The sequence below is a fragment of the Salvia hispanica genome, chromosome 3 (genome assembly GCF_023119035.1).
Source record: "Salvia hispanica cultivar TCC Black 2014 chromosome 3, UniMelb_Shisp_WGS_1.0, whole genome shotgun sequence".
NCBI classification, from domain to species: domain Eukaryota; kingdom Viridiplantae; phylum Streptophyta; class Magnoliopsida; order Lamiales; family Lamiaceae; genus Salvia; species Salvia hispanica.
In genome coordinates, this window is record NC_062967.1 from 32,130,782 (window position 1) to 32,146,289 (window position 15,508).

The window sequence follows — 15,508 nt, forward strand, 5'->3', positions numbered from 1 at the left end:
AAATAAATAGAAACATGGTATTCATATGAAACTTTAATTTTATTCTATCAATTTGAACAATATATATTTCTATCTTCTATACATATAAACTTTGAAACAAGTATAGAAATATTTTTTAGACTAAAAACTATCTCTAAGTGAGATCTAAGATTATTTTTTATTTAAAAATGCTAAGAGAAAGAGATGAAAATAAATAAAATTGCTTGGGGCAGAAAAAAATAGAGCCAAAAAATACCTACAAATAAAATATTTGTCCAGACACCCCGACTATTTTCAGTAGAAAAGAAAACAAATTTGCAGGTATATATAAGTGGGCCAGTAAAATTTAAAAACCCATAAAAGCCCAAGTAAAAGAGCCCATTAAAGCCCAACAGTAGTGTTATATGGGCTTTTTTATTAAGCAATAGTAATACACTTCTTCTGACAATATAGCGTTAAGTTTGTTGGTTTTCAGATACAAAGATATTGAATGGCTAAGGCCATTTCCAATCATTTACACCAAATTCAAACTCATTTTTGAATTTGGGTCACACCAAAAAGTAGTTTTACTCCAATCATTTACTTCAAACTCAAACCCAAAAGAATATTCCATATTTGTATTCTTTTTATACCTTTTCAATTATACCTACATATTTACTTAAATTACATATTAATCCCATAATATTTTATCAATAATTTATGTAACTTAAATAATTATACAAATTTTTTTATTAATATATTTATGTATTAAATATATTTTATATTAAAAAATTACACTACTTTTAAAATTAAATACACTAAACTTGCAATAATAAAATTCAAAATATAAATTGAAACTCATTTAAATATATCGCAATTACATAAAACATATCACGATAAACATAAAAAATAGCTAAAATTCAAGACTCGAAATTTGTGTATTGTTCTCACAAATGATCAACTAGCGCATTTTGAAGTTCCAGATAAGCACTTTTATTTCTTATTGTGTCATATCAGGTCATATACTCTTGAAATAATAACAAGATTTTTTCTGCAATATTCATTCCTATTTAGTTATTATTTGTAAAAAAACATAATTTATTATAATATAGTCAGCTTGCTAATTTCTATTTAATTATTTTGATTAGAAAAATATATGTAAATTCCATGAACAAATTATGTCTAAATTATGTGGCTGATAGTTTGAATCAATTATCAAGTACTACTGTACTAGTACACAAATTGACATTATACAAATTGGCCGCCGGCTGATTCAACTATCAAAATAATAATAAGGACTATTATGCAATATTTAAAATTTTTTTGTAGTAGATACTCAATTTTGGTGTTCACTTCAAATTTGGTGTTGTTTGATTAAAAAATCCAAAAATGGGTATGAGTGTGGAGTATGGTTGGAGCACATTTTTACACCAAAAATGGGATTTGGTGTATGGTTGGAGGTGGTCTAAGAACTTAAACTTAGAGGATCAAACTATTGTTTTCATAAGAATCATGTTCTTAATATAAGATTATGATGCCCCAAAAATTAGAGGCCGGTTTTTAGAGTATTTCGGCGATACTCGTGGACCGGTAGTGGAATGGATTGTTTTCCTAATAAATTAGTTTTCTTTTTTAGAGTAGTCATATTCATATTCTTTCGCTTGAGGGAAGGGGCAATCTATTCCTTACCATTGTTGCACAAGAATTGAATAAATTAGCATGGAAACTTTCCTCGTAAAGTCTGTTGAATAGTAGTATTAATTACTTTAATTAGAAGCATCATTACATAGATGATTTTTAGGAGTAATTTAAATTGAAGACTGAAGCAGTCATGTTTAGGATTATATATATCTTTGGTGTGCATTTTATATGATGAGATGAGATTGGACGGTGGGTACAATTTCTTAATTTCAAAAATCTGTGGCATTCTTATCTAGTTATCTTCTGCATATCAGCATATGGATAAAATCCACTTTCACATGTAGTTTCAAGTTTATCTTACTTTTTTGTTTCGGTTTGAGATTAAATTACTAACATATTAGGTGTATTTATTTAAATTAAAGTGTTGTGTTGTAGCAATTTCAAATTTATAATAACTGTTTCAATGTTGCTGGGTTTAACTTGTTACATATATAGTTAAAATAAATTTTGATTACATGTTATTTTTAAAAATTAATTTATGCATGTAAATATTTTACTGAGAGAAAAATTTAAATGTAAAAAATAATATAAATAGATTTTATATGTATAAATATTGATAAAGATTTATGGAGGAGTCAGCAGTTTTTATTAGAAAAATTATTGGAGTTTTTATATTAAAATAAATCGGCCATATATATAATGTAAGATGTGAAAATATAGTGGAAAAGTAGATTTATGGGGTCTATTAAAACACTTGTAGTACTATAAAAATTAGGTAGAAGTTGTCATATATAGGCCCAAAAGTGGAATATGGAAGCTATAGTGGAATATATAATTTATTAAAATATGAAAATTAAACATCAAAATAATCAAAAGATTATACTCTATCGGTTCCATAAAAATATACTCCGCATGTATTTTCTATTTTTATTCAATCTCATAAAATACGGACATTTTCATTTTGTAGAAAGTTGTCACAAACTCATTACACATATATAAATCAATTTATTTATAACTTAATTATCTCACTATGATCCACTATTACAGTTTAATAAGCAATAATAACAAGGTGAGTCTCATTATTTGTTAATCCTTACTTTATCTACCCTCTCTTCGTGCATTAATCTACGTATTATTTCATATGTACATATTTTTTATGGGACAGAATGAGTATTATTTGGTGTTTGAATAATATTATCTATATTATCCATCACTTTATATATTCTATTGTATAAGGAAAAAATTAATTGTCTCAATTTAATTTATATAGATTCAATGTTATAAGGAAAATAAATTATTTATTTTTATCCCTAACTTTAATTAATACCCTCCAAAAGTCATTTTTGGAGGGTGTGTGGAATAAACTTCTTAAAGCAAAGTAGCAAACCATGTCCTCTTATTGACTTTTAATTCATGCCTACCCAGCCTTTAATTATGGGGTTTTTTGTTTGTATATATTATTGACTTGGAATAAAAAAAGATTAATATATATATACATATCGATTTCAGATGACAGCAGGCTTGCAAAAAGATAAGAGTAAAAACAACGCTTAAAATAACAACAATCATTATTATGACAATTATATGGAAATTCGATTACATGATTAGTCATTAGCATCTTTTGAACCAATAAAAAAGATGAAATACGAAAAAAACATAATTATACTATTCAAAGAAATTGACACCCCCACACAAACGTACACACAAATAAATTGTGAGTGAAAATAGACATTAAAAACTATATTCACACAAATTTGATGTTCATCCATTGACCACGTCTCGTCCATTAATTTTTTTTTAACTATTTTCATATAATATCATCCTACTCAATTGTCTATTGTACTCCATATAGCTAATACATAGACATAGTATGTAGCATATCCTTTTATCTCATTAAAATGAAATATTTTTCGTTTTAAGACAGTCACTTATAAAGGTATATTTCTAAAATCAGAAACATTATTTTATTACCCAAATATCTTAACTTTAATTGTAATGATAACTTAACATCTTAATAAAACTTAATTACCCAAATATCTGAACGACTTATCTAAAATAAAACTCTTCGTTGTATGATTGTATCACACATGAGCATGATATATATCCAATGAGAAATAAAAAAGAAATTTAAAATTTTCAATCGTTTGAATCAAGGGTTAATTGTTCACAGAAATAATTAATCTGGAATAATACCCAAGCCAACTGTATGGACATAAAATTTTCATGATTTAATTGCATTGATGGCATATTACATTAATGAATTTTTGTACTTAAAAAACTAAAATGCTTTGAAAATGATTGTATATTTGTAGGCATCATATATTCCAAATGAAGAGACAAATTTAACATCAAACAAATACCCCAGATTCCAGGAATTGTAGCCAACCACATGTGCCCTAAACTTTTTTTTTCATAAGTTTGAGAATTTAAAACTTGTATATTTCGAGGAGAGTATTATTTTGATAGGTAATAAAATGAAGAGCTCGAATTTATGTGGATTGACGGAGACACACTAATAGTTTTCGACCATTGCTAATTGCCTACGATATTTCATAGTCATAAGTCTCTGTTATCATCAACTAATATAAAGATTGAGTGTGATATTTTATACCTCATTCTTTCATAGTTGACCTTTTGTTAAAACTATACTCCATCAATGTAACACGAAAATATAGAATTAGATGCGTGCTTGTTGTTAATAGCGATTAAATTGTGTAGACAAAAAACTGGTACAGTAAATATTTGGAAAACGTGATTTTGGTCTTATTCTGTACATAATCATGAATTTTAACATTTTCTAAGTTTTCTCGTGACGAAATATTTTGATTTCCTATTTGTAGTATATAATTGATTTGAGCCATATGTATTTCAAACTAAATGTGTTGAAAAAATAGGAATAGTAAAATTTACGTAGTGTGGTATTATCCTCATACAAAAATTTCAAACACTATATAAAATTAGATACAAATTCACAAAATTAGATCCCTTGCGAAATTTAGTTTTTCTAAAAATATGATTATGTTGATTTTTTTACAGGACCAATCAAAATTTCATGATTTGATGATTTTTCAGGCAATTTGAATAGATAAAAATTCATGGTCCCAAAACAAGTCCAGTTATAAACACGAAAAACTACGAAATTGTCATAATTCATCACAATAGATTTAAGTTGATTATTTATTTATGATGACATCCTTTCAATGAGTTGTCTCTTAATTAGGTAAACTTGTGTATTCATAATTAATGGCATATGAGTTTATGTTTATTTGAGATGTGATAATTCATAGTATTTCTCACTGTACATATCTAGATACTACTCCGAAGCTCCTAGCACAAACCTATCATGATCATAGTTTATTTAATTGAAAAATCTTGAACCACAGATCTGAAAAAAAATTATATTCTCATCCTATTTTGTGATGAGCACTTTTCGAAAAATTATTTTATTGGTGAAGAGTTTGGACCGCCACCTCATGATACAGTGGAAAAGATTCCATTTCGGCATAAATTTACCATTCTATGCGAAGAATAATTAAATATTATAAAAAAATACTACAACTCATTTTATTAAAGATATTAATTCATCAAAAATATATATAGAAATTACCATAAATAGACCAAAATAAAAATAATTTCTTTTTTTTAGGACAGAAAAGACTCGTTAATCTTTGCACTCATGCGGTAAGGGATGTGATCATATCATAACCCATATTTATGGTGATAACCTAATAACCCTTATTTTATGGACGAAAAATATCATTTTATAGAACAGAATATCATTTTATGGTATGCATGCTGAAAAAATATCATTTTATCGTGTATAAATATCATTTTTAATAAAAATGATACTTTTGACCCATAAAATGATAGGGTTATTAGGTTATCACATAAATATGAGTTATGATATGATCACACCCCATGCGGCAATATCTATTTTTTTTAGTTTCGAAAATATTCTTAACATAATCATGAGAGATTAATCATTTATTCACGAAAGAACACAAAAGTATTTGCATCGGTATTTATTTGCTTGTTTGTTTGTGGATACAATTCATATTTTACGATTTAATCTTCACGATTTTACTACTTTTTGTATTTTAAATTATTTTATTTTAGCTTTTCACAATTAAATCAAGACAATATAAATCAAATGTATTCTATGGCCCACCGACAATAGAGATATAAAAAACAAAGAAAAACCAAAGTTGTGTATGAAATTAACTAACTAATCACTTATCAAATTCAAATATCATTGACCTCTCATAATCTAACTACCTAAATTGCGCTAGTGGGTAGGTAAGATATTGAACAATCCGACTACAAATTTGGTCGGATAGCATTTCTACCTCATTTATTATGATTTATTAATACAAAATCTAGATAATTTCTTGTCTACCAAACAACAACGAAAAAACCTTCATCCGAGCTTATCTTGACACGAAGCCCGCATTTCTTATCTTATTTAACAAATCTTGTTATATCTCATCTTTCTTATCAAACGAGCCCTAACAGTGAGAAAAACTTTATTGCATCCGATTATATGGGTTATCTGTTGTAATTAATTTCATAATTAATCAATGCTAATTTAATAAAAAATTATTAAGTAGTACTCATAATCTAGTAAATAGTTAAATTGACTACAAAATCATCAAGCTTGGTCATATTATGGTATGTTTCAAAACTTAAAAAAATTGACTGATGTATCACAAAATTTTTAAAAATTGTAAAGAATGTGATCTTGGGTTGATGAATATATGTAAAATTTTAGTGGTGTGGATGAACAGTGGCACAAACATTTACTAGTGTGACAACGTGGATAACTAATGATGTCGTTTTGAGGTTAAAAAACTAGAACTATAAAACTTGGTTAAATGGCCAATTAAAAATTTTGAATTTCAACTCAAGGGTGTGATCGAGTGGCATGTGACTCGTCTATTCTTAATAAAATGGTCATGAAATCGATCTCTGCCTTGGTAATTACTGGGCCCGCCCCCTTGATAATTACTAAAAAAAATTGATCTTCTTAATTCTATTATTTGAATCTTGAAAGATGCATAACACAAATAAAATAATCTATTTTTCATAATTTATAAATAATTCCACTTTAATAAATAAATAAATAAAAGCCTTAAATTATGGATGCCATCAGGTTAAGAAGTAGTAATTATTTTAATTTTTTCTAAATGCAACTAATAATGATTCTTCGTCTATTTCAAGTCGAAATTCCAGAGAAAAAATATCTTAGCAATAGTACTATTATTTTATAAAATGATAAATGTAATATTTATCCTTGGTGAAATCTGATCATATGACGTGGCATCTCTCTCCCATTCTGCACAATAAATAGAGTTATGGTTATGGTGTTGGCAATTCCATACCCATTTTCCCTCGTTTCAACATCTGATACTCACCGCCTCCTCTCCATAACTCATTCTTACCCACTCCATTCATTCTCTCTCCTTATCCATTTCCTCATCCCTATATTTACTCCCCAATCGTACATTCTCTTCTCAAATTCCGCATTTCAAGGTATAACTTTTTTTATTTGATTTTTCCTTTCCCGTTTATGTTTTTTTATTTGAATTTAGTTCGTTTTATTAGATCTGTGAGCAGTTACCACGGTTCTGGAATTTTTTTTGGTTTGGAGCTGATTTATATCTATCAAAACGCTATGGTATTGGATCTAACGGTTTTCTCTTATATATTTGTACAAATTTTGATTCTGTTGATTGGTTGCATTTCAATCAACTATGTAAATTCCATGTATCCGTTGCATTTGTTTCGTTGAGATTTGAATTTGTCATTTTCTCTTTATATCTATTTTTGTGTGTAGGCGGAAGTAGGTTTAGAAATTCCACCTTCAATCATTTAATGCCTTACTGTTCATATAATTGATATTTATTTATTCATTTATTTCCACTTTTTTCGTTTTTCAACTTGATTGGAAGGAGTAGTTGGATTGTGGTGGGTTTGGTTGGTGGGGAGGTAGCTCAGCCCGCAGCTCAATGGTTGCATCTTCGAAGCTTGATATTACGATGCTCCGCTTTTGTTGGGATTTTATCTTTTATAAATTGTTGAAATTACGTCAATATCAAGTTAGTTCCAGCTTGTCATTATATTAACAAATCCATCGATTTGGATGATTGGGAATTACTATTTGATTTGGTCAATGACCAGTCTTATTATATTAGATCTCTGTTCATATTGCCACTTATGTAAAGCTGATAAATCGTGATTGCAGCGTTGGATTGATTTATTGGGTTTTATTAATCTTCAAAATTGGAATAATAAGATCTGCACCTTGTTGTATTCTTCAGAATCCTAAATTTGGGTTGTGCTTTGACCTTACCAGGCTTACCTATTGTTTTAGCCAACTAGAGCTGATTTGAGATGTATAGTTATCTCATCTTTTTTTATTTGATGCAGACGATTATACAGTAAAGAAATGGAAGTCCGCGGAGGTTAAAACTCATAAGGCTATGGGCTTGTCAGGTTTGTTTTTGTTCCATTAGCGTCCCTGCTTATTGATCGACTATTTGTTGTCTTCTCGTCTCTTCATATGCTCTCTGTTTGATGGGTCCGTCAATGATTGTAGGTGTTTGGGCAATGAGTGTGGGGAAAAGCACTTCAGGAAACTTGAACTTTCATATAGGGTTGACGAATCGGAGTTATAGTGCAGTAGGTGAAAGTGGTATGGACATTGAATCTGATAACCATAGAAAACCGTTGGCCTTTACAGCTCAAAAGATCCGATTCACAACATCTTTCATGCCTTGGTCTTGTAGAATTCCCATTAGTGAAGGATTTTATGAATTTTCTTAATTAGAAACCCAGATTCTATTCGTTGCATTGATACTTGTCTTCCTGAGACATTTTTTATTCACGAAAGTTGTGGTACCAAAATTCCTATAACCTGTGACTTGGGAAAGATGCCGGGTCCTATTTCTGTGAAGAGATTCAAAGAATCAGATATGTTCTCTGACTCTTTCCAGCTAGATACTCCAACTGCACAAGGTGGTTCTGTCTTAGTTCCCGAAGCTGTTATTGCTAAAACCAAATCGTTCTTAATTTCTGAGGTTGATGATGATTATCATAGTCCCATCTTGCCTGGGTTACCCGATGATGTTTCTAAGCACTGCCTTGCTCTTGTTCCCCGTTCTGATGTTCCTGTCATGGGTGCTGTCTCCAAGCGATGGAGATCCTTTGTCAAAAGCAAAGAGTTCATCACTGTCCGTAAACTAGCTGGAATGCTTGAGGAGTGGCTGTATGTCTTGACTGTAGATGCTGAAGGAAAAGAGAGCCACTGGGAGGTTCTTGATTGTTTTGGACATAAACGGCAGGAACTTGTGCCAATGCCTGGGCCTGCTAAAACAGGCTTCGGCGTAGTTGTTCTGAATGGAAAGCTTATGGTCCTTGCTGGGTACTCTATCAGTGATGGCAATGCTTGTGTTTCATCAGATGTTTACCAATACGATTCTTGCCTCAACAGGTTTGTTTTCTGTTACTTCCGCCAGTTAATTTTGAAGCATTCAATTGCTCTAGTTGTCCATCTTGTGTATGATGCTACTAGATGATTCTTATAGATGTGAACTAGGTTCATGCATGGTGATGTTGGCTAGTAAAAGAGTTTCTGTCCAAGTTATTTTATTGCTGGATCATTCTATAATTTGATGATTTGTTAATTCTATGTTGATGTTTGTTGATATGCGTTCAATGGAATAGATCACTCTGTCATTGCTTTCACTTTGTGACTATCTCTATGAACTTCGATTATACGTTAATTTTGTCACAAGGCAGCAATTGCTGGCAAAATTATGTCTCCTTGTTGATATATGCATCACTGTTTCATGTGTGAACCCCTTGATGCTCTGTGCCAGTTGGACTTGACCTTCTCTACGACTCTCCTAGCTCTGGCAAGCTTTATCGGAACGTTTGAACTCAACGGTTACATTGTTTTTTGGAACTAATAAATACCAATAAACTAGATATGCACTACATAGGTATTGTGTAGCTAGCCAGACTCTGCATTTGTGTGATTTACTTATAGTTTAATACTTTTACCTAGCAAATGCAGAATTACTTCGCTAGTTTTTGTCACGGATGCTTAACTCGCTCTTATCTAACAGTTCAATGACAATGATGTTTTCACTTTTTCCTAATATCTGCACCACTTGCAGCTGGAGGAAACTAGCTAATATGAATGTGGCACGCTATGACTTTGGTTGTGCCGAAGTTAATGGGATGACCTACGCAGTTGGAGGATGTGGAATGGATGGAGAATCTCTCTCATCTGTCGAGGTATACGACCCTGAAGCTGACAAGTGGACAATGATAGAAAGTCTGCGACGCCCCAGATGGGGCTGCTTCGCCTGTGGCTTCGAGGGGAAGCTCTACATCATGGGTGGAAGGTCCACCTTCACAATTGGAAACTCACGGTTCATTGACGTGTACAGCCCCGATAGCCACATGTGGTCCCAGATGAAAAATGGGTGTGTTATGGTCACTGCTCACGCTGTGCTCGGGAAGAAGCTGTGCTGCATGGAATGGAAAAATCAGCGTAGGTTGGCAATTTACAACCCCACGGACAATTCATGGAAGATGGTACCAGTGCCAGTGACAGGAAGCTCAAGCATTGGGTTTCGTTTTGGGAGCTTGGACGGGAAACTCTTGCTGTTCTCGGCAGAGGAGGATCCTGGGTACCACACACTGTTATATGACCCGAACGCTGCACCAGGCTCCGAGTGGCGGACTTCCGAGATAAAGCCGGTGGGGTCGTGCTTATGCAGTGTTACGATTGAGGCATGAGTAGTTATATGCTGGATTGAAACCTCCATTTTCATCTCATTTGATTTTACTTTTTGCTGCAAATTGAAGTTTGTCTACTGTTTTGATTAATGGAAACATAATGAAGGGAACTTTTGTTTCATTTGTGAATGACTGTAATTTGTCACACTGGTTTGGATGTGATGACTCGCAATTAGGTTGGCATTACTAATACTATCTTTAAAGTTGATTAAATATGGTTTCTCATCTTCGGTTGGTTTTGAATTATTGCAATTTATTCTTTTTCAGGGGAAGCAATAAGCTTTAAAGAAAGAATAAATGTGGAATAGATGAAAATTGTTGTAAATTATTTTTGGAATAATTCATTACTTCATTTTTAATCATTTTAATTGAATCAAGAAGTTTTTAATTTCCATAATTTGGTAACTCAAAAAATAAATTTATAAATTTGTGTTAAATTCTAATTTTGCATGTTAAACATTAAATCTCGTCTATAAATATAATTTATATTGAGCAATATTAGAATAAAAATCTTATTTAATTACAAAGTTAAAATAATTTAATTTTATAAAATTGAACAAAAACAAGGCATACCCTTAATTTGGATGAAAATATATACGTACATCTGATTTTGATTTCAAAAGCATCCAAGCCGGCGTCGTATCGAAATTGGCGGCAACCGCCGAATTAAGAAATCCCCAATCTCTGAATCTAGGGTTCCGCCACAAAATGTTTGGAGCTCAGTCGTCCACCCCGGCCTTCGCCACCCCTTCCTCCACCCCCGCATTCGGCACGCCTTCAACTCCCGCGTTCGGTTCATCGCTCTTCTCCACACCATTTTCCCAACAATCCCAACCGCAGCAAACGCCGTCGCTGTTTCAGACGCCTCAGCAGATGCAGCAAACTCCATCGCTGTTTCAGACGCCTCAACTGCAAACTCCGTCGCTGTTTCAGACGCCTCAGCAGCACACTCCGTCGCTGTTTCAGACGCCTCAGCCGCAGCAACAACAGAGCCCCTTCGGCTTAACGACGCCGTTTAATACCGCACAGCAACAGCAATCCACTCCTTTTAGCAATGCTCCTCAAACCAATTTCATGAATCAGCAATTGACTACTCAAATGGCACCAGTTGCTCCCCTCCCGTTCTCTCTAGCCGATCGCGATATTCAAGTGTGATTCCTGTTTATATATGATCCTAATTGATTAACTTTTGAATTATGTTGATGTTGATCGCTTCATTTTGTCTCTACAGGCAATTGTGGATGCATACAAAGAGGAACCTGGGAACATGAAGTATGAATTCAAGGTCCGTTTCTTTTTTTGCCAACGTTGCTCTTTTCTAAGTACTGTAAGCATATGAATTTGATTTATGAATAAATCCCTGAGTAGCAACTGTTACAAATGCCAAATTGCCAATGCAATACCCAACAACATTATATTCAAGCATGACTCTTTGTTATTGAGGGTTCTTATTGTGTTTGGATAATGTGGATGTGGTTTAGTTTTCAAATGGGCATGTGTGATCGGGTAGAGGGGGTGAATGAATAGTTGTACTTACCTTTGCTGACTGAACAGAATGTGAAGAAGATTTTCAAGGTTGGCCTTTACCTTAGAGGACTTCTTTTATCGACTGATGTTGTGCTGAAATTGAGCATGTCCACGGTTGTAAAACTGCATTGAATTCTGTTGTGTGGAATTGAAATGAATGAGGAAATAATTACTAAGGGATGTAGTGCGCTCTTTAGGTGTAAGAGCATCATTTTCAGCATGGATGTTGAAAATTTGAAACTAGAAGAGTACTATTAGAAATTCATGTCTCTCAAATCAAGAAGCTTTGAGCTTTAACTCTGAAATCGAGCTCTTTCTTATTTGGATACTTATCAAGATCATTTGGTTTTGCAGCACCTGTTGTTTAGTGTGACTGAACCTCGGTACAGGTCAAAGCCTGGTGGTGTATCAGATGTGAGTGTAGTTTAAATTTGCATCACGATAGTATTAATTATGAATGTATTTTTGGAGTTTTGTAAGTCTGGTAAAATAGTTTGAGCTGCCAGATTATGTGGGCAGAAGCCATGGCAAAACTAGAAGGTATGGAAAGTTCCAAAAGAGAACGTTTGTGGCCTCAACTTGTGCAAGGTTTCAAAGATCTTTCCCAGCGCCTTGCGGTACGTGAATATTTTAATTGAACTTTTCTCTGGATTGATTTGGGAGGATCTCCACTATCCTTCACACCATTTGAAAAGTTTTCCTTTCTAAACTTGAGTTAGAATCTTTTTAATATATCGCTAAACCTTGTGTAATGTCTTTGTTTTGCTCCAATATAGCCTCCATAAACTGCTAGATTATCTATCACATTAGGCGTTCATCTGATACATTTAACACTTATTCTGACCATATATTCTTACTGGTACTTATGATAGTCTTCTTTCTCATCGTGTCATATTACCATTTGAAATAGTATGACTGTATCTCTAATGGTCCACACCATTTACTCAAAAATATTGGATGCATAAAGGTGACAAGAGGATATTGATTATGATAACGTTTGGTACATGCATAGATATGAATATATGCACATGCCATAACAAATTCAGCTTAAGAGATATGCTTGGATTTGGCATCATAAAGCCAGGCTAAAATCAGTGTGCTTGATAATTCCATAAAAACAAGCTTCTATTTGCATATATTTTGAGAAGCTTTTGTTTTTGGGAAAGCATAGTGAATGTGTAAAGGAGTGTGGTGAGGAAAAAAATATTGAAAAAGGCAAAAATTCCTGCTTGGGCTGCATATTAAAAAAGTATTCTAAAATTCTAAAATCATGTGGTGTAATTGTTATGTTCTAGCACGGCCTTTGCTCCATTTGGATTGTTAGAAACAAGAGAGTTTTCTAGGAATATGAAGAATTCTAGAGGAATTATCAACTTATTATTTTTGTATGGGTTGCATGAGAATGGTAGGAGCTGGGAAGATTTGGGCTATTCTTAAATTTCTTAATTTAATTGCTATTTGCTTAAATTTTTTATTTTCCTGAATGAATTATGGATTTGTAATGTTAAATGTGTTGTGTTAAATCAAAAATACATGTTTTTTACGTATCGTATCTTGAAATTTTCATTTTTGAGAATTGACGTATTTACTTCCCTGCAGTGTCGCTGTACATATGTTATATTCCATATTTGTCCACGTGCTTTGTAGAAGATTCATAGTAAAACTTTAATTGCTTGGTTTATTTGGTCTAGTCCATTCAACAATCTTGTATTTACATGAACATCAGTATGTTATTATTGCCATTATTCTGACTTTCAGTTGTTTTGAATAATCAATAATCACAACCTGCTTCTAATTTTTACTAATAAGTTTCTTATGATAATCCATAAATGCGCTTCTTTAGCTTCAAGATGAAGTCATACTGTCAGATTCTGAAAGACTGAAGATGACCCAGAGCAATGTGAAGATGGTAATCTCTCTCTCTCTCTCTCTCTCTATATATATATATATATATATCGTATGTATAAATATATTTAGAGGGACAGGTAACACAGAATAAGCTTAAAAAGTATAATTCACATGCATATGCCCTCATGTCTCTCTCTCTCTCTCTCTCTCTCTCTCTCTCTCTAATACTCCTTCTGTATCCATTTTTCCTTTGATGCAGCTCCAAAGGCATTTTCAAGCTGACACACTTCCTTGGATCCAAAGAATGCAACAGAAAGAGCAAATCCTTCAAAGGCGTCTTTTGAGGGTAGGATTTTGTCTTGTTTTTCTTAAATGTGAATATTCAAAAACCAGGATTATTCGAGACATGGGTTGAGCATGGCATATGCAGGCTACTGGTTGCTTGGTCTCTTATAATTGCTATAGCACAACTATTTTAGTATTTTACCAATAGTATTTAATGGCATCCTCCTGTTTTTCATTATTGTGTGTTTTATGTTAATAAGGTAATGAGAATAGTAGAGGCGCTGGAGGGTAAAGGTTGTCGATTACCTCTGATGAAGGGAGAAGTAGAATTAGCAGAGAAGTTGGCTGCAACAACAAGACAGGTTACTCTTCACCTATTTTGTCTCGATTGAAATGTTAAAAGAGGATAAATAAAAAAGTATTTGAAGTTGCAGTTGAAGGGATCCGGAGCAGAACTTTCTAGACGGGTTCAGAATCTACTCATGGTATCTCGCCTTCAAGCAGACAGCCTAACTGGTAGCTCAATGTATCTGCCAGGATCAACCAAAATTCATGAACAAAGTCTATCCGACATGCAGGAGGTTCAATGAAAACTAACTTTACTAGCATGCTTATCATATCATCCAACGGCTTTCTGTAAATACCAAATAAGTTGTGTTACCATATTATTGAATGTGTTAATGTTGTTATAAAACAGGTGTTGCAACGACAGACTGAGGCTATTTCGAGACTTGGCAATGTGCTGAAGCGGGATGTGAGAGATATGGAAATCATAATGGCTGAAGATACAGTGATGACCCAACAAGATTAACTTCAAAGTGAATTCTGCAGCACTCTGTCCCTCAGTTGTATCAACATTTTTTTTGCCTATTTTGTTTCATTTCATTTGGTAATGTGTATACATGTTGGTTTATATATCAAATGGACCAGTGAGTTCGAGGTGGTTATGAAATTCTTACATGGGCTAGTTCTGTATGCCTCAACATAATCTATAAAATTTGATTCAAAAGAGATGTATAAAGACTATGTTTTTACAAGTTATTTCATCTCTTAAAACAGTTTGTTTATGTTTTTACAAGTTAATAAATCTCTCAAAAACAAGTTCTTTATCAACCGCAAATGGGTAATTTGCTTGTAAATTCTGAAACTTTCATAAAATTTTAGTTTTGTATATCATCTTTAAAACCAACTAAATTATTAATTTGTTAGGATTTTACAATCAAACAGTTGACTTTTACTTATAGCCTGATGTCTTACATATGTGGTATTAGTAAACGTAAACCCTTACGATGTCACGTTTTTTGGCAATTAAAAAACATCTTATTACTCTCTTCATCTAAAAGAAATCTCAATATAGTGTATATAAAATCTCAATATAGTATACGTAAAATATCAATAAAACTGTATTGATATTTTCTTATATTTGTGTTGATATCCTCATGTC

At 32.5% G+C, this 15,508-nt stretch overlaps 2 protein-coding genes across 4 annotated transcripts; both read left to right on the plus strand.

Annotated features, from left to right (window-relative positions):
• The first annotated feature begins 6,964 nt into the window (after window positions 1–6,964).
• On the plus strand, window positions 6,965–10,525 carry LOC125211842 (F-box/kelch-repeat protein At1g67480). 2 transcript variants are annotated; one of them, XM_048111782.1, is made up of 5 exons: window positions 6,965–7,128; window positions 8,026–8,091; window positions 8,195–8,414; window positions 8,513–9,088; window positions 9,777–10,525. In XM_048111782.1, the coding sequence occupies exons 2-5, from the start codon at window positions 8,079–8,081 to the stop codon at window positions 10,402–10,404; spliced, it is 1,437 nt and encodes a 478-aa protein (XP_047967739.1). In that variant the 5' UTR covers window positions 6,965–7,128; window positions 8,026–8,078; the 3' UTR covers window positions 10,405–10,525. The 2 variants fall into 2 exon arrangements, with proteins under 2 accessions (XP_047967739.1, XP_047967738.1); XM_048111781.1 differs by lacking the exon at window positions 6,965–7,128 and adding an exon at window positions 7,224–7,273 and having other exon boundaries at window positions 8,195–9,088.
• Window positions 10,526–11,008: 483 nt separating this feature from the next.
• LOC125211843 (nuclear pore complex protein NUP54-like) lies at window positions 11,009–15,011 on the plus strand. 2 transcript variants are annotated; one of them, XM_048111783.1, is made up of 9 exons: window positions 11,009–11,553; window positions 11,636–11,689; window positions 12,286–12,345; window positions 12,438–12,548; window positions 13,775–13,840; window positions 14,039–14,125; window positions 14,325–14,426; window positions 14,493–14,645; window positions 14,762–15,011. In XM_048111783.1, exons 1-9 carry the CDS (start codon window positions 11,113–11,115, stop codon window positions 14,873–14,875), a joined length of 1,188 nt encoding a protein of 395 aa, XP_047967740.1. In that variant the 5' UTR covers window positions 11,009–11,112; the 3' UTR covers window positions 14,876–15,011. The 2 variants fall into 2 exon arrangements, with proteins under 2 accessions (XP_047967740.1, XP_047967741.1); XM_048111784.1 differs by having other exon boundaries at window positions 11,011–11,553; window positions 14,499–14,645.
• The last annotated feature ends 497 nt before the right edge of the window (window positions 15,012–15,508 follow it).